This window comes from Rhododendron vialii, chromosome 13a, assembly GCF_030253575.1.
Source record: "Rhododendron vialii isolate Sample 1 chromosome 13a, ASM3025357v1".
Lineage (NCBI taxonomy): Eukaryota > Viridiplantae > Streptophyta > Magnoliopsida > Ericales > Ericaceae > Rhododendron > Rhododendron vialii.
Window position 1 is genome coordinate 31,346,127 of NC_080569.1, and position 19,796 is coordinate 31,365,922.

Below are 19,796 nucleotides of genomic sequence, written 5' to 3' on the forward strand. Positions count from 1 at the left end.
GTGAATTAATTGCAAAGAAATCTAGACTCAAAACTTATTTGTTACCTCCTTTGCCAACTCAGTTTGTTTTAGTTGCAACACAACGTCCTCAATTTCATCCTCAATCATCAGCTGGTGGGAACCACAGAGTAGCTATTGATGAGTGCAATTTTTGTCATGAGAAAGGGCATTAGAAAAAAGATTGTCCCAAGCTTCGAAACAAGGGCAAAAGCATTTTACCTTCTCCACATCAAACTTCACACTATAATCACAATGCTTTCAAGCCATTGTCCTCTGGACCTATCTCGGCATTCTCTTCATGTTCCGCTGCTGCTAGTTCTAATCGTACCTTCAACCAAACAGCTATCACCCATGAAGAGGTTCAATCCTTAGTTGCTCAACAGATTCAACAATTGCTAGGCACTTCCTTGGAGTCTCGAAATTCTGTAGCCATGTTTGTCATGAACACTGGTACCCATAATTTAGTCCCTTCAGGTAAACTTAATTCTTCGATATTTGATTCTAGTGCATCTCAACATATGACTCATAACTCATCTATTCTTGTTAATTGTTCTAGTCATCTTCACCTACTTCTATTCAAACTGCAGATGGATCACCCATGGGAGTTCTTCAAATGGGGTCCATAACTCAGGATTCCTTTCCTTCTAGATGTCTTTCTATTTCTAATGTTCTGCATGTTCCTAAGTTGACTGTGAATATTCTTTCAATTAGTTAGCTCATAGATTCTGGGTGTAATGTCACTTTTTCCTCTTCTGGTTGTATTGTTCAGGATCGACATGCATGGAGGCAGATTGGGACAGGCCTTAGAGAGGGGAGACTTTATGTTTCGAAGCAACTCATAGCTCCACATGCTCATCAAGATAAATCTGCTTTTTCTTCTTTTGTTTTGCATAAACATTCATCTAAGTTTCATTTATGGCACTCTAGATTGGGACACGTTTCAAGTTCTCACCTTAAGTATATGCTCTCTAATGGTCTTTTGGGTGATATGACACATTCCGATATCTTTGATTTTAAAGGATGTAAACTTGGGAAGTTCATAGCCCTTCCTTTTAGTAGAAGTACATCTTATTCTAATGCTCCTTTTGATCTTATTCATTCGGATGTTTGGGGTCTCCTTCTCATATTGCAACAAAAGGTGGATCATCTTACTATGTGTCTTTTATTGATAATTACGCTCAATATTGTTAGGTATTTCTTATGCGGCATAAGTCTGATTCTTTTAAAATCTATTCTAACTTTGTTGCAATGGTCAAAACTCAGTTCAATGCTAAGATTAAGGTCTTTCGAACTGATTTGGGGGGAGAATATAGATATACGCCCTTTGTTGAGTTACTTGCTTCTGAGGGGACAATTTTGCAGTATGCTTGTTCTGATACACCCCAACAAAATGGCAAAGCTGAGAGAAAACATCGCCATATTCTTGAGACCGCAAGATCTCTTTTGTTATCGGCTTCTATTCCGAGCTCCTTTTGGGGAGAAGCGGTTCTCACATCTGCTTATTTGATTAATCAAATTCCTACAATATTGAATGGTGGATTTTCTCCTTATGAAAAATTATTTGGTATTCGACCAAATTACTCTGAACTTAAAGTGTTTGGATGTGCTTGCTTTGTTCTCCTCCCGAAAAATGAACGAACGAAGCTCACTGCTCGTTCTGCCTGGCTTGTGTGTTTTCTTAGGTTATGGAATTGATCAAAAGGGTTATAGATTCTATGATCCTATTGCTAAGAAGCTACGCACTTCTGGGCATGTTGCATTCTTAGCATCTTCCTTATTATTGTCTTCCTGCCTCCTCGTAGAGTCTTTCTAAAGAAGATGTTCTTATGTCAAATCCCTTTTCTAGCTCAACTTCTTCATTTGGTTTTGACTCTCAACATGTTTTTGATGAGGGAACCGAGTCCATTCTTATTTCTGAGACTTTTGTTGAGCCAGAGGATGCTCCACCTTCATCTACGTTGGTGCAAGATGAAACTCCCTCTTAATCTACTCCCTCTTAATCTAATCCCTCTGCTATCTTTAATGATGTCGATCCTACAACTTTGCAAGTTGAGATCAGGTATCCTTCTCGTTCTCGCATTCCTCCTTCTTGGCTAGCTGACTATAAAACTTATTTTTCCTCATCGTATGAATCTTTTCTTGCCTCTGTTCATTCCTATCATGAACCTCGATCTTATAAAGAAGCAGTTGTTATCCCTCATTGGAAGGATGCCATGGATGAGGACCTTAATGCTCTTCACAAAACTCAAACTTGGGACTCAGTTACTCTACCTAAAGGGAAGGAGGCCATTGGATGTAAGTGGGTTTATTAAGTGAAAACTAAGTCAGATGGGTCACTTGAGATATACAAAGCTAGGCTAGTGGCAAAGGGTTTTGCTCAAAAGTATGGAATTGATTATGAAGAAACTTTTGCTCTTGTTGCCAAACTGACATCAATTCGGACATTGATCTTTGTGGCTTCCAAACGTCAATGGCCGTTGTACCAAATGGATGTCAAGAATGCCTTTTTGAATGGTGATTTGCAAGAGGAAGTTTACATGAAACCTCCCTCAGGTCTTTCTTTCCCTTTGAATCAGGTATGTCGATTGCGTCGAGCTTTATATGGCCTCAAACAAGCACCACGTGCTTGTTTGAGAAATTCAGTTCCACCATGAAAAAGTTTGGTTTTTCTGAAAGTCATCATGATTCTGCTTTTTTCTGCCGCACCTCTAAACGTGGAGAGATTTTACTGCTTATATATGTTGATGACATGATTATTTTTGGGGATGACACAACTGGTGTAAATGACTTGAAACAGTATTAATATGACTAGTTTGAAATGAAAGACTTGGAAAACCTTCGATATTTTTTGGGTATTGAGGTTGCTTACTCTCCAAAAGGTTATGTTTTGTCCCAATCCAAGTATGCCATTGATATTATTCATCGTGATGGGTTGACTGATAGAAAGTTAGTTGATACACCTTTGGAACTCAATTTCAAAGTTCGCCCAACTGATGGTATCCCATTGCAAGATGTTACTTTGTATCGTCAGATTGTTGGTTGTTTGGTTTACTTGACTATTACTCACCGGATCTTGCCTATGTTGTTCATATTGGTAGCCAATTTGTTTTTAGTCCTCGTTCAGTTCATTGGGCAGCCGTAGTGCGCATCCTCAAGTATCTTCGTGGAACCTTGTTCTTGTTCCAAGGTTTGCTTCTTTCTTCTTCTCCAGATATGGAACTTCAAGCATACTCTGATGCAAATTGGGCAGGTGATGTTACTGATAAGAAGTCAACTACAGGTTTTTGTATCTTTCTTGGAGATACTCTTATATCTTGGAAAAGTAAGAAGCAAAGTATCATATCTCAATCTAGCTCAGAAGCTGAATACCATGCTATGGCTCATACAGCTACTGAGATCATTTGGTTATGGTGTTTGTTGCAAGATATGGGTGTTCGTGTGTCTTCTCCGACGCCAATGTTTTGCGATAATAAAAGTGCAATTCAAATTGCTCAGAACTCCATCTTTCATGAGCGCACAAAGCACATCGAGATTGATTGTCACATTATTCGTCAACACTTGCAACATGGCACTCTCTCTCTCCCCTTCATGCCGTCATCCCTCCAACTTGTTGATTTCTTCACCAAGGCTCATACTATCACTCGCTTTAAATTTCTTCTTGGCAAACTCTCGATGTTATCATTGTCACATCATGAGTTTGATGGGGGCCGGGTGAGAGAAAACAAAAGGGTGTTTTTGTCTATTTGCTTTTTATGTTGCCTTGTAATTTTCCTTTTCTTCTAAGGGTAGCTTAGTCTTTTTATTCTTAGATTGTATATACTTTTGGATACACTCCTTGTACAGCATATTGAAATCGTTCAAGGGTTTAGAGAAAAACCCTCTTTCCTCCTATTATGTTTGGTTCTCCCCCGATTTGTTCTTTGGAAATTCACACATGCGTCATTGATCGAAAAGTTACAATAATTAAACATGAGCCATATAGAAGGAGAGATCATCAGGTTCAGTAGGTAGAACTTACGAGCATAGATTATGCGTTGCCACCATCGATAGTGAGTGCCACTCTTGAATGCAGAAGCCTTTATAGCCAATAAATCCAATCCAGAGACTACTACACCAGTATCTTGTTTTGAGACAGCTAAAAGCGGATATTTTTTTGAGACAGCTAAAAGCGGATATTTTTTAACCAAATACAAAGCGATATCTGCACGTGCAAAGAAAAATTTAAAATAATCCACAATGCGTAATGATGTGCCATGTCTTGATTTCATCATCTTCAAAAACCGCCAAACGACACATTGGACTTTGTTTAAAAATTAAAGATTTAGATATTATCTTATGACTCATGAGTACTTTTATTATGGGTGAATCTTGGCAAAATTAATTTCCTAAATACAATAGGTATTATTGATTGTGATTTGTATTTTGTTGTTTATTTTTGCATTAATATTTTGAGATTAATCATTTATTTCAACTAGAAAAAATGAAAAAAAAGAGAGTAGAAAAGTATGAAATGAAGTTGAAAATATCTATTTAAGACAGTTTTCATTGGACTTAATTGTACCATTGATCTCAAAGTATTAGCAAAGTGGCCAATGTATGAAATATTTTTTTAAACAGTCGCCATAATTAACTAACTCTGTCCATATTGATTGTCAAATGTAGGGATTGAAGGAAGAATTTAAATGGTTACTAACTCCTTGTGTTTTAGACATTTGGCACATCAACTTCCTCACATTTTGCAATGAGCAATTCACCTCCTCATGGTTTTGGACTAAAGTGCTACCATTATCTTTTCCTTTCAAATTGACGGAAGGTGAAGTTCACACGCCTATTATAAGAGTTGGTTTGAGAAAGACAAATAAATAAAGTTGAACTTTTATGTTAAAAAACAACATTACCCTTCTTCTTCTTTAGGTGCCACCACTCCCAAACCCAGCCCAAAATCAAGCTCTGCTTGTGCCTAATCCAACAAATTGAACACAATTAAGCAGCCAATTTGTGCTTCATCATGGATTTGTGGTATTTCGTCTTCAGTCAGCTAGCTCTCTCTCTCTCTCTCTCTCTCTCTCTCTCTCTCTCTCTCTCTCTCTCTCTCTCTTAAGGGTGATACTATTTGTTTTAGTTGGGAAGAGGTAGGGTTACAGGTAAATAGTTCAAAAGTTTAGATGGGTGTATGAGGTGTTGGATGTTTTGAATGGGAAACATTAAGCTTGTCCAATGGACTCAAAATGAAAAAAAAAAATCGAGGAATCCGCATTTCATTTACTGGAACAAAAAATAGGAAAAAAATTATTGTAATTCAGAGCTGATTTCAATAGATCGTGTACTGATTCACCGCTGCAAAGAGCACATCAACACCAACTTGGCAATCCTTGAACACCGATTGAATTTCCACGGAAAGATGGATAGGGATGAGAGAAAAAAAGACAGAGGGTATCACAGTCATTTTAACATCTTCCGTTAACAGTGTTAGCATTGCACTTTAGTCCAAAACCATGAGGAGGTGAATTGATCATTTCCGAATGTGAGAGAGGTGATGTGCTAAAGGCTTTAACCACAAGGAGGTAATCTATATTTTGCCCTACTTAATAAATACATAAAATAAACTTCATAAAAGAAGGTGTGGTAGAGAGGGATGGGTGGGTAAATGGGTGTGGTGGAGTTCGCCTGAATTTATCAGGAATAAGTGGGAGTATTATTTCTCAATAGGATAGGATTAATATAATTTTGGTGGCGGCTGGTTATGGTGGAGGAGAGGACAAATGATCACTGGTGTTGAGTGATGGCATCATAATATATAAGAGAAACTGAGAAATTGTATGCATTCAAAAACACCCATCTTTTAGCAAAGTTACACAAGCTCCTGGATTTGATTGTCAATCCATTAAAAAAATCATTGGGAACTCAATTTTTCTATTGAGTACCAAAGTACAATTTTTTATTGTGATCCAAAATCCCAATTCGCTACTAATGGTTTGGGAACCAACAGTGAATTTAAGCAGTTTTATTGTCTTTTTTTTTCGTTTTTAGTGAGCTTTTGAATCGGAATTTTTCATTTTTAGATTCCGTTGGTCAAGATGAAGGATTGATCTGATCAAAAATATTGAACAAGAATTTAACAACAATTTAACTGGAAATGACAGAAAATTATGATAGATAATAAATTTTGTCCGAACACACAAGCAACAACAAAGCAAGTCTTTTTCTATCTAATTGTGAAGAAATTAGACTATTAAGGAAGTAAATTCAAGAAGGGTGTTAGTGTTACCATAAAATCCGGAACATATTGTCTCGGCCATAAGGAAAGCAGCAGAATCCTCATCGGGGAAGAGCTTAGAGGAATCCTCTTCATTCTTAACCAACTCCAACAAATATAAAAGGGTGTCCCTCATACCATTCGAAGCAGCCTGGGCAAACAGAGTCCACTTATCATCTTCCCTGTAATATAACAGAGACGGGTTTTTTGACAGAATGCCTTTTACGGCTTCAGTGTTTCCGACTTGCGTAGCCAATTTCAGAACACTGCCATAGGCCTCGTCAACACTACCTGGTGGCATCTTATCCACCAACTTCTTAACGAAATTGTTTGTATTTCTTCCCTCCACAGCTGCTACGAAAAGTGCTGTCTCTGAAAATTCATTGATTGGGGCTGTGAGAGCGCCTGGATCTTGGTCGAAGAATCTTTGGGCGGTCTCCCAATCCCCTCGGAGTACAGCTTTATAGAGTGGCAAGTATCTCGAGTATTCCTTCTTCTCTGTAGCCACCAAACCAAATCACTGTGAAGATGGGTGAGGAAGATGAGAGGGAGACAGTGGACAGTCTGTGTGTGTGTGTGTGAGAGAGAGAGAGAGAGAGAGAGAGAGAGAGAGAGATACGGTGTGGCAGAGGCTCACAGTGTGGGTCTCCATCAACCCGTACCCGACCGAAGTGCTTGGTCAAAGCCACCCAAAACCCTTCGGATCGGGTCGAACCCGCGGGTTACCGGGTTATTTGCTCAGCCCTAGTTTCCTTGCCATCACGATTCAAGTATTATCGTTGATGTTTACGATTTTTTTATAAATACGGTAAGGGAGTTAATATGACGGTAATATAAACCCTATAAGGGCTTCTCTCTATCACGTGTTATACGCGTGATATCTATGGACGTTGATTGTCAATGCTTGACACATCCTAGCTTGGTAGGGCCTGACACAAGGGGTGTTGGGATGCCTGGCCCCTACACAATGACAAATATCTCCACTAATTATACTAGTTTTTAGGTTAATAACTTGTAAAAAATCTATGGAATTGACCCCTACAAGTCTCTTGGGTAAAGAAAAAATTCTTAAAGTTTATGTTTATGTTTAACAAAAAAAAAATCCAAAAAATGGTGGATATTTACATATACATAAGCTAGATATATTCTTGAACTTTTCGAAACTAGATATTTATATATTCTCTAATAATATCTTCACTTTTGGATTGTTTATTGGGCTTGATTTGTGCTTTATTTATTAGGCCAAAATCTTGTTAGTGCCTCAACAATCTTCTCGTGAATCTCTAAAATACAACCCCACCAAGCTTGTAAAACGAACTTATCGTAAGCATCCAATCTTATTGAAGGTGATATTTGTGTGGGTTGGCTTTAAGGACGAAGAAGCAAAATGGAACTTTGCTTCGGCCGCTGGCCGGCGTTCATATTGGAGTGTTCACATAGTGGTGTGACACCAGTGATTCCCCTAGATGTATGTGTATCATTTGCAGTGTTTTGGTGTGGGGAATGGGCCATTCGACGGAGAGATTCTGTAATTGCGGAGGCTTGGTTTGATCACCTTCGAGAGTTGTGGGTCACGCCGAAAGTGGCTCTTTCGAGAGTTGAAAATCAGCAACAGTCTAGCTTGTTGCCCCCGAATCCTTTCACCACCCTCTCGGTCAAGCCAAAAGCGTCTCTTCAATTAAATTAGCTTGAACCACAAGACTAGGCATGAGACTTGCGATTCAGAGTTTTGCTTGGGGTACCCTCTTGGTGCTTCCTCGATCTATATATTTTGAATAATTAACGAATTTAGACTGGTTTCCGTTATATATATATATATCATCTTTTCTTCCGTTTGGCTAAATTGGGCAGTTTTTTGTGGAATGGGCATTTGACACATTTTCATAATTAGCAGAAATTAGAATTGCCTATCAAAAAAAAAAAACACTCAGGCATGATCTGCAATCATTCGGAAAATTTTATAGGCTTGATCTACAACTTATTCGTCATCAACTATTTGAAAGTTGAGACAATAAAGTAAATAATTTCTGCAGTATAAATGACTGCTCTTCCAATTTTCACATTAATTTCTTACTTGTTCACTATCAAAAATAACTTGACATTTATTAACAACTTATTCATTATCGGAAACACCTAACAACGTACTTCTCAACCACAAATAAAAATCTACAAAAAAATTTCACTACCGGAAACACCCGTTGAATCCCTGAAATACCAAGCTTGTAAAATGAACTTGCCTTCACTATGTAGAGGAAAAGGATGTGAGGTTAACTCTACCTGGTTCTGAAGTGTTGACGGCCATATTCTCGCCCGGCTGATTGGATGAAGTAGCCATGAGCAAGCACTACGATCAGTATTTCTTCAATAGTCGGTTAATTGCCTTGTATTTTACCTCTACCAAAAAAAAAAAAAACTTTCAATTATCACTTCTATTAATCTGGGAGTCACGGAAAATTTATTTTCTCTTCTTTTTTTCTTTTTCTTTTTCATAGGTTCCAAACAAACCCTTTGGATCTTGGAGAAAAGAAAGAAAATAATGAAATATTAAAAAAAAAATCGCTTATTTAGTTTGAGAAGAAAGTGAAAAGAAATAGCAAAATAACGTATCGAGTACAATAAATTTTTATGCATATTGAGGATTTGGATCCTCTCCAGTAAATATCTAGAAGAGTTGCTAGGTTGTCTCTCAAATAAGGATCCCATAATGAAATTCTTATCGATAAAAATACATTAGTGTGAGAAAAAAGTGAACTATCCAAGATAGGAACCAAAGAGGATCCCGACCCTTTCTCTTCCTTCTCTTCTTTTTTTTTTTTTTTTTGGTAATTAAGCTTTCTTTTTCACATGTTTAAACCAAAAGATTAAAAGCAAAAAAGAAAAAAGACAGTACTTGAGAGTGTGGTTAATTAATAATTTGGGCGGTGCAAAACTCACTCCCCTTAAAAGAAAGATATCAAAAGTCAGATAATCATCGATCCCTTCCATAAAAAAGCTCTCAACTCTCTGATCTTTCCCTCAACGGCCATATTACCGTCATTTGGGATTCGATGTAGGAGAGAGAAAGATAGGTGTTTGTATAACTGGTTCTACCCATATTATGGAACCAAACTTAGTTACAACGTAACTAGGAGCTCCAATGATTTCTACAAGAAAACACAACACCAAACCTAACTGATTGTTACTGGAAAACACAACGGAAGTTACCTAATTTTTGCCGACAAATGGCCGGAATGTGCAAAACTTGCCAGGATCTGTAAATGAGATCGGTATTGAGTTTGGAGGGAGATCAAGAGTGGAGTGAGATCGGTATATATGGTCAAATAGAGAGAGAGAGAGAGAGAGACTGGAGAGAGGGGATTTGGTATTGGTTGTTGGCAACATTATTACTTCAGTTGGGACATTAATTTTGTGGAGACATTATGACAATATATATAACCGGAGAAATTGATCTTTGAATTGTAAACGTCTGCGATGAAACTCGAATCATGACCTTCAACATGGTATTATGAAGTGTCAACTAGCTAGGCTAGAGCCCAAATTGGTGTAACATACGGAAGGTACATTTTATTAAAAATGAGCCAAAATGGTATTATGAAAGGTTTTTTACCGAAAAAATGAAGTGTGTATTATGGGTTAATTTTTTGTTGTATTACGTGTTGTGTATTATGAAGTGTGTATTACGTGTTGAGGTGTTGTGTCTGTCCAACATTGTGTTGGATGGGCTAGTTATGTTTGCGTTCTTTTATTTCTCCCTCGATGTACGCTTTCAAGTTTTTATAAAAAGTTTCGTTTGTCGAGAAAAAAAAATTTTTGTTTTCTTCCAAACTTTTTTTTGCCATATTTTATGGTTAGCAGGCTGTTATAATGTTAGTCAACAAAAGATTCAGAGGCTGTCCATAACCCTGAACAGTGGCTGAGCTATGTTGGGGCCCGGGGGCCCGGCACCTCAAGCTCCCGAGTTTTTCTAAAATATTTGGGTAAAAGAAAAAAAATATTTACTTTTTCGATTCTACAAAAACTTGACACAAAACTAACAAATGCGGAAAAAATCAAATAATGACAAACCAACTTATTTTAAGATAAAAGAATGCAGGCCTCGTTCGGTATAAGTACCCCTATTTTGAAGCCTAAAAATTAACAGACTTACGAAAATATTTTTCAGATTTTTTTTACATCTTTCAAAAGATCTCATCGAGATCTATCAAATAAGATCCATATTACATATTTATAAATTTCAATAAGTCTATTATTTTTAAAATTAAAAATTACATATAATTACTTATTTTTTAAAAGATCTTAGTTGAACACAAGCTTAGGCACACAAAACACAAACGGGAGGAAAAGAAACTGGAGGGGAGGCGAACCCCCTCAATTGGTTTGAATGTCTCCCAACGGTACCCCTTTTTTTTCCCCTCAAACAACTACCTTTTTTTTTTCTTTCTCAAATTGGCTCTTTTCCCTACACTCTTTGGAAATACTTATGAAAATGGGTAAAAAGTTAAGCCACATAATTTGGATGCGGAAGCACGAGTGATAATATTATCTTTAAAGCACATTTCAACCTGCTAAAATTTGCGAAAGGAATGATTGGGAGAGCGCGAAAGGGAAGAGTGAGCTCATTGAATCACGCAAGAAGCGATATATACAGGGTAACTGGGAGGTAGATAAGGTGTAAATGTAATACCACCAGTGAACAAAATTTTGCCACGCATGAAGGGCAGAATATTAGTAGATGTTTGGGCAAATTTCACTGACCTCCCCTGAGGTTTCTAAAATGACACTGCCCTCCCCTCCTTTACCTAACAATACCAAGGGGCTCCCCCTCCGTTACCAGCACGTTAAAAATGGATGGCGAATGTGATGTCATTATACTATACTCTTTTACAATATCTATACTACCCTCACCAGACTTTTTACCCCTCATTTATGAAATATAAAATACAAACATCACTACACTTTGTGCTCATTTCACTTTGAGTTTTTGTCCTTATTTAAAAGAATTCATATTTGTTGTAATTTTTTGTCAAACTTTTGTGAATTATTGATTCGTCTCGATAAGAGAAATTGAAAAAATAAAAAATAGACTTTTACCAAATATTTTGAGAAATTCAATATTTTGGGTAAAAATAATAATTTTATACTCTATTGATTTTTCTCGTTGAGACAAGCCAATAATCCACAAAAACTTAACACAAAAACTAGCAAATACGAAAAAAAATTCAAATATGAACAAAAATCAAAAAGCCTAAAAAACCCACAAACAAGCCCGCACGAAAAAATTCAAATATGAACAAAAATCAAAAAGCTTAAAAAATCCACAAACAAGCCTGCACGAAAAAATTCGAATATAAACAAAAATCAAAAAACCTATAAATCCCACAAACAAACCCCGTAAAAATCAAAAAACTTAAAAATCCCACAAACAAGCCCGTACCCTCCGTTGCCAGCAGTTTTGTACGGGCTTTGTTGCGGGATTTTTAGGCTTTTTGGTTTTTGTTCATATTTGAATTTTTTGTGTATTTGCTAATTTTGCGTTAAATTTTTTTGGATTATTATTTGTTTCAACGAGATGAATTAAAAGAGTATAAAATTATTACTTTTATCCAAAATATTGAATTTCTCAAAATATTTGGTAAAAGTCTTAATTTTTTACTTTTTCAATTCCTCTTATCGAGACGAACCAATAATTTACAAAAGTTTGACAAAAAATTAACAAATGTGAATCCTTTTAAATAAGGAAAAAAACTCAAAGTAAAACGAGCACAAAAAGTAGTGATGTTTGTATTTATATTTTATAAATGAGGGGTAAAAAGTCTGGTGAGAGTAGTATAGATATTGTAAAAGAGTATAGTATAATGCGATCACCTTCTCTATCCATTTTTAACGTGCTGGTAACGGAGAGGGGGCCCCTTGGTAATGTCAGGAAAAGGAGGAGAAGGCAGTGTCATTTCAGAAACTTCAGGGGAGGTTTCTGTTCGTGTCAGAAACCTTAGGGGAGGTCAGTGAAATTTGCCCAAACATCTACTAATATTCTGCTCTTCATGCGTGGCAAAATTTTGTTCACTGGTGGGATTACATTTACACCTTATCTACCTCCCTGTTACCCTGTATAGGAGGGAGGGGGCTGCTGTCCCCAAGGGAACAGCAGCATGTTGCTGCACCCCATTTTGGGATCCATCCCGGTCTCGCTCCGATAATCTGAATCGTTCACTTTGTAGAGCTCGTCGAGTAGAACAACTGTGCAAAAAATCAGCTTAATTGAATATCATTAAGTACCTGATCGGAACCTTTTTATCTTAAAAGGAATGGATCCGAAATACTGGATCAAATCCACTGTAACCCATGGACTGAGAGTTATATAGGCTCCGATCAGGTACTTAATGATATCCAATTAAGCTTATTTTTTGCATAGTTGTTCTATTCGACGAACTCTACAAAACGAACGATTCAGATTATCGGAGCGAAATCGGAATAGGCCCCAAAATTGGGACAGCAACGTGGGGACAACAGCCCCCCGCTTCCCCCCTGTATATATCTCTTCATGCGTGATTCAATGAGCTCACTCTTCCCTTTCTAGATGTTTTTTGAACACATCATGGTAATTACGTCACGAAGCTGACGTACCTATGGCTGACCTCATCTAAGAGGTGAGACGGCTATTTATTTTTTATTTTTTTATAACAAAAAAGGGTGGACAATCAGCATAGACGTGACTAGAGGTGACAATCTCATTCCATATTTTTTAATCCATCCAAATTCATCCACTTATAATCCAACTCAACCCGTCCACATTGTATAATGGATTGAGATATGGGTTGAACTCATATCAACCCATGTATAAATGGGTTTAGATGAGTTGAAAATGGATTTGAATTAAAAGAACCAATCCCAAATGTTACATGTGGTTGCGAAGAGAAAAGTTACGTTGAGCGTTAAACCGGCCTTTGTTTGGGTTTTATTGTTTTGGTTAAAATGAATAAACCGGCTTGATTGATAAACTATCATGGGGTCTTTAATTGAAATGTTAATTTTATGAACCGAATTGTTGAAAAATCAAGTTATTCTAATATTGATAAGTACCTAATCGACTATCTTCAGTGTAACCCTGCTCAACCCATCCCAACCCACCTAGGGCTGTAACTCGAAACCGGAAAATCGATCGAAACCGAAAAAACCGGACCGGACCGGATTTTTTAAACCGGTTGAATAATTTCGATCCGGTTCCGGTTTATAAAATTTTATAAACTGGAAAAATAATTTTGATCCGGTTTATGTGTTTTAAAAACCGGTTGAAACCGGACCGGTTATATATATGTATAATATATACATATATATATATATATATATATAAAAACATAGGGGAGGGGTTGAATTATGAATTTTTGGTTGATATTTTGTGGTGTATATTGGTTTAATAAATATATTTATTATATAAAAACTATTTTTATGGGCTTAATTATGTTTTTATGGGTTTTTTTTATGTATTGGGCTCAAAATTGATCCTTTTTTGTTGGGCCCAAAAAAAAGGGTTGAATTATAGATTTTTGATTGATATTTTATGGGTTGAATTATGAAATTTTTGATGTGTTGAGCAAAAAATATGCCCATGAATGAAAACCGGATAAACCGGACCGAAACCGGTTGAGCCGGTCGAAACCGGACCGGTTTTATCTCAACCGGTTTCGATTTCTAAAAATCTCAAACCGAATATCCGGGTTCGACCGAAAAATACACCCAAACCGGTCGAAACCGGACCGGTATCACCCCTAACTTACCCACCCCATCTCCGCCCTGCCCCACAAATTTTAAAACTAAACGGCACAAATATAATTAGTAGTTTGATAGGACTCCATATCTTTGGGCCCTTACTTTTCCCAAGGGGAGGGGGGGATTTACCCACCAGTGTAATTTGCAATGTGTTTTAAAAATCAGACCGCACCGGCCGGTTCGACCAATTAGACCGTTGACTGATTGATGTTCAGGTTTACGTTAACCAGAGAACCCCTATTATTCAAGAACCCGCCTATTTATTGAAAATCGACTGTTCGAAATGGTTCCCACGTCCCGGGTCAGCCGAACCGGCAGATATAAAAATTCAATTATATAGGAGCAGGTTTGGTTCCGCTGTGGTAACCAGCTGAGCAAGCTTTTGATTTTAGTTATTTTATCGTAGGAATATAATTTTATTATATCATGACATCATCGTTTGATCCCGATTCAATCGCATCATGGTTTGGTCACGTCCAATCCAACTGATTCCTTTTCCGGTTCGTTCATCGATCTGATTTTCAAAATGTGACTTTTACTAAATGGAACAGCGATTATATTAATTAAATTATGTAAGTGCTTTCTCTATCATGTGTTTACACGGGTGACATGTCTATACGACGTTGACTATCTGACCAATGTTGGGCAGGATCAGAAAAAAAGGTAGGTAATTATAGATAGTGGACATAGACAGAACTTCTATAGCTATGTTTGGTAACGCTGTCACTTTTTTGTTCTATATTTTTTATTTGTTGAAATTAATTTTTATTTTTTCTTAAAAAAAAAGTGAAAGTAGAAAATAGGTTTATTGGTAACGCTACCACTTTTCTGTTTTCTATTTTCTATTTGTTGAAATCAATTTTTATTTTTTCTCAAAAAAAAGTGAAAGCAGAAAATATATTTGTGTTGACCTTGTTTTTAAATAAAAAGAAATCAAAATACGTAAACATGATTGGCATGAATAAAAGAAGCCTTTTATTTTTTTATTTTTTTGGGTACGTTAAATTTTATTGAGCACATGAGAAAGATGAAGCAATGGCGTAGAGTTGGAGACTGGGTTGATCGAGATAGCACTGGCGTAGGGTTGGAGAGAGTCAAAGTCCAGATCTGAGAGGGTCGAGACCAGAGAGGGTCGAGAGAGAGAACTTGAGAGCTGATCAAGAACTTGAGGTCGATCAGAGGTTGCTACACTTAGAGAGAGAGAGAGAGTACCTTCTCAATGGCCTGGGTTTGGAGACTAGAAAAAAAAAAAAAAAGGTTCCTCCCAAGACTTGAACGTGCTCTGGGCACGCAGAAGATTTGGATCGGTTTTTGCTTTTAGAAAAAGTGAGAGTTCAGTTTTGCTACTTCTTCAATTTTCAGAAATTTTGAAAGTCATTTCTCTCTTTTTGCAAATGAAAATAGACAACTAAACATACTTCCATGTCCAATTTTTAAAAATTATGAAAAGAAAAACAAAAAACTGAAAGTGAAATGGTTACCAAACAAGACAATCTATTCCTATTTAATTTCTTCTAATCTAAATCCCTTCTAGAAGCTAGATATTTATAACTTCTAGGAACTAGATACTTATATTTTCTCTAATAAATATCTTCAATTTTGAACTTGTTTATTGGACTTGACTTGTGTTTTATTAATTGGGCCAAAAATAATAGTAAATCTTGTTTGTGCTTCAACAATCTTCTCCTTAATCTCTAAAATATCAAACTTGTAAAAAGAACTTACTTTCACTATTGAATAGGAAAAGGATGTACGGCATTTCAACTTTTTTCTATTGGTAAGATTAACTCTACCTGGTTTTGAAGTGCCAACGGTCATATTCTCGTCCGGCTGATTGGATGAAGTAGCCATGAGCAAGCACTTCGATCGGTATTTCTTCAATAGTCGGCTAATTGCCTTGTGTTTTATCTCTACAAGAAAACGGGGGAAAAAAAAAAAACTTTAAATTATCACTTCTCTTAATTAGGGAGTCACGGAAAATTTTTTTTTCTTCCCTTTTTTTTCCTTTTTTTTCATAAATTCCAAACAAACCCTTCGGATCTTGGAGAAAAGAATGGAAAAGAACGAAATAGTAAAAAATTTATTTTTCCTTATTTGGTTTGAGAAGAAAGTGGAAAGAAAATAGCAAAATAACGTATTGAGAACAGTAAATTTTTCTTCATATTTTCATCGCAGTTTCTTTTTTAACAAGGATTTGTAAGAAAAAGTCTCCTTTAACTGGTTATGTTCCATATGTTATTAAGATAACAAACATCACATGCAAATGTATTGTGGTGGATTTGGATTGAATGGATTAGAATGGATCCAGAACAAAGTTTGTTGTACTCATTTATGATGGGTAGATGTGGCTTAGGCTATTTGAGTAGGAGGTCCTCTCTCAATCCATTACAGAAAAATTGAGACTTACCCCATCTACGAAAGACAGTCTGAATTTGTAAGTTTTGAAGGGTCAAGAGAGAGAAACTTCCTTTTCCCAAGAGCTTGCTTTGCTCTTGCTTTACTGTTTGGATTAACGGCTAGACTTTTTATCTCTTTTATTAAAGGCTTGGATCTTATCTCTTTTCTTATATATCTACATGGATCCAAGTTAGTAGATTTTATTCGAATCCCTTTAAGTATTTTCGCTGAATGTATTTGATTGTGAAAATTCATGATATTCTAGATTTTGTAATTTAAGTTTACAAGATTCAGATCCTCGCCGGCGGGTTGACAGACAAATGTGGACCCCACAATATTAATATTCTTATCAATAGAATACATTGTAGTGTGAGAAAAAAGTGAATTGTCCGGTAAGAAGATGCCCACCCTTTCCCTTCCTTATCTTCTTTTTCACATGGTTTTTTTGGTAATTAAACTTTCTTTTTCACATGTTCCAACCAAAACATTAAAAAATAAGTGGTTTTTGCACTCCCAAATTGTTACTAACTATGAGGGAAGTGATTTTCTCACTTCCAAATTGTTAACTGCATGCTTTGGAAATGCGAAAATCACTCACCCTTAAAAAAAAAAGAGATATCAAAAGTAGAAAAACATCACAATCTATCTCTTCCATAAATCAAGCTCTCAGAGCATTCGCATCAGTCTCTTTATATTTTGGCCCAATTTTCACTTTAAAATGCTATTTTATTACTTTAACTACCTACTTTTAAAATATCTATTGCATCAGACCATCTATTCTAACTAGGTCCTATAAATATAATATTTTCTTTGCCTATTTGTACATTTTTACCACACACGTGTAGGGCCCACTCTGGATTTTACAAAAAATACAAAAAATTATCCATAAATTTTAAAATAATTTTTATGGGACCTTATAGAAATAAGCTCCAATGGAAATGGTAAGTATTTTTTTCTGAATTCATAAAGGTGAATTGAGCAATTGAGCAGTTTCAATCTGAGCCAAAAACATTAAAATAAAATACTGCTAATGGAGTGAACAGTGCCTCGCTTGAAGAAGCAAGCCACTGTAGCAAATTTTAATTTCCCACATTTCCCAACGAGGCTGATGAAGTCCTATTTTCACGTCTTTCCTCATTATTTTGGTTTTCGAGTAAAGAGTGAGATGTGTTAGGGCCGGAGGGAACACCACATACACAAACCACGTAGTGATTTCAGAGAAAAACTCTCTTTGATTATATATTCACACAATATACAATAAAGATGAAAAAATTCTCCGGGATTACATGCCGGTTCCTCTCCGGGAGGCCACAACCCGTCCCCCCACGCTCGCCTCATCTTCTCCCTCACATTATGTTACACCCTAATTAACCCTAATAGGGTTGACAACTATATATAAAGGACTCTAAGGGTAGATACGTTCAACACCCAACACTAAGGGTGTTACACAAACTAACCCCACCACTATGAGTCCCCAACAAGACGTGGATGCTCTCACCTCTCTGATCTTTCCCTCAACAGTCATATTGCCGTCATCTGCAACGTCAACAGAACTAGTAAAATACTTCCTCTACTCCGATTTGTTTATCCAATCTTAGGTTTCAAACTTTTTAAGGAAACCAAATCTGATCTATTAATTTGAAAATTTACATAATCTGGTCCATTGATTTTGAAATTGAACAGTCAATTTAGGACATGTATAAATCAAAAACGGGACAAACAAATCAGGATGGAAGGAGTATGCTGCTTGGCCACTAATTTTAGAGAAAAGAAGAGAGCAACTCCATTGGGGTTAGGCCTGTCAATGGACCGAATCCAATCCGAATTTGATCCGAAAAATCCAATCCAAATCCGATAACGTTGATCCGATAATCCGATAACCCAAATCCAAATCCAAATCCGGTAATCTAAATACGGATCATATTGAATTCAGATCGGATCGAATTAAATCCGTTTTCAATCTGATCCGAACTTTTTTATTTTTTAAACTTTTTATTATTTTTTTTTAAAAAAACTGTAAATTTTTTATTTTGAAAAAAAAATGTTTAAGAAGTTGTATTTTTATTTTAAATTTGTATTTTTTATTTAAATTTTTTTTTTGGAAAATCATTTTTTTAGAAAAAAAATTGTATTTTTTTGTAAAAATTATTATTTTTTTGCTAAAATTTTGAAGTAAAAAAGTTTTCGGATCGAATTCGAATTACCACTATCGGAGTTGAATTTGTCGGATCCGGTCCATTGACAGGCTTAATTAGGGTTGTATAAGTGGTTCTATACCCATATTATGGCACCAAATTTAGTTACAACTAGGAGCTCCAATGATTTCTACCAGAAAACAAAACTGAGGTTACCTAATTTTCGCTGACAAATGACCGGAATGTGCTTAGCTCGCCTGAATCTGTGAGTGAGATTGGTATTGGATTCGGAGGAAGATCGAAACTGGATGGAGAGAGAGAGAGAGAGAGAGAGAGAGAGCACGCGAGAGGCTCGAGCTCATTCATTATATTGGAATCACGCATGAAGAGATATAGGGAGTTGGTAGATAAGGTGTAATCCAACCACTGGACAACATTTTGCCACGCATGAAGGGCAGAATATACTAGTAGATGTTCTGATCAGATCATCGTAATTATGTCACCAAGCTGATAACTACCTATGACCGGCTATTTTAGGAGTACTGCTATGGGTACCGACGGTACCCATAGGGAAAATGCACCGACGGCCACCGGACGGCCGTCTCCGGTCACCGGACGGCCGATCCGAGCCGTCCAAAAATTTTAAAAAATAAAACCGAGTGGCCTTACGCGAGAATCAATGGCATCCGAGGTGTGTAGGGTACTTAATCCGAGCACCCATTTTTCGTGTATATTTGTATATACGTGTATATACACGAAAAAGGGGTACTCGGATCAAGTACCTTACACACCTCGGATGCCATTGATTCTCGCGTAAGGCCACTCGGTTTTATTTTTTAAAATTTTTGGACGGCTCGGATCGGCCGTCCGGTGACCGGAGACGGCCGTCCGGTGGCCGTCGGTGCATTTTCCCTATGGGTACCGTCGGTACCAATAGGATTTCTGCTATTTTAGGCCGCGAAAACGGTAAATTATTGCTTGCTCTAGTGGCACCGTCATGTGTGCTCAAGTGTGTGACTCCATTATGCATTTGTATAGGCTTTACTATCAAGTGTGTGATTCACATACCAATATGATGAAAAAAGCATGTGGAGCACAAACTGGTGGTGTTCCAAGAGCACTCAATAATCACTCCGTGGAAATTACATCTTTCACGTCATTCTTTTTAACTTTTTTGTCTTCCTCGTGTTGTTCATATTTTTTTAAACTTTTATTATATTTGCCTTATATTTTTTTAATTA

The 19,796-nt window shown here is 36.6% G+C and overlaps 1 protein-coding gene across 10 annotated transcripts in view; it reads right to left on the minus strand.

The window, feature by feature from the left end:
* Nucleotides 1-18,914, minus strand: part of LOC131314489 (uncharacterized) — a 47,411-nt gene extending 28,497 nt beyond the window's left edge. For 3 of the 10 annotated variants that reach the window (XM_058343154.1, XM_058343148.1, XM_058343153.1), the window contains exons 1-4: nt 18,772-18,914; nt 8,534-8,650; nt 6,269-6,754; nt 4,019-4,201 (exon numbers count right to left, since the gene is read on the minus strand). In XM_058343154.1, the coding sequence (XP_058199137.1) occupies nt 4,019-4,201; nt 6,269-6,754; nt 8,534-8,591 (727 nt within the window). In that variant the 5' untranslated portion in view covers nt 8,592-8,650; nt 18,772-18,914. Of the gene's footprint in view, nt 1-4,018; nt 4,202-6,268; nt 6,755-8,533; nt 8,651-9,460; nt 9,656-15,816; nt 15,934-18,771 lie in introns of those variants that run through there. The other 7 variants (XM_058343155.1, XM_058343149.1, XM_058343156.1 and 4 more) reach the window with 5 other exon arrangements.
* Between the last annotated feature and the right edge of the window lie 882 nt (nt 18,915-19,796).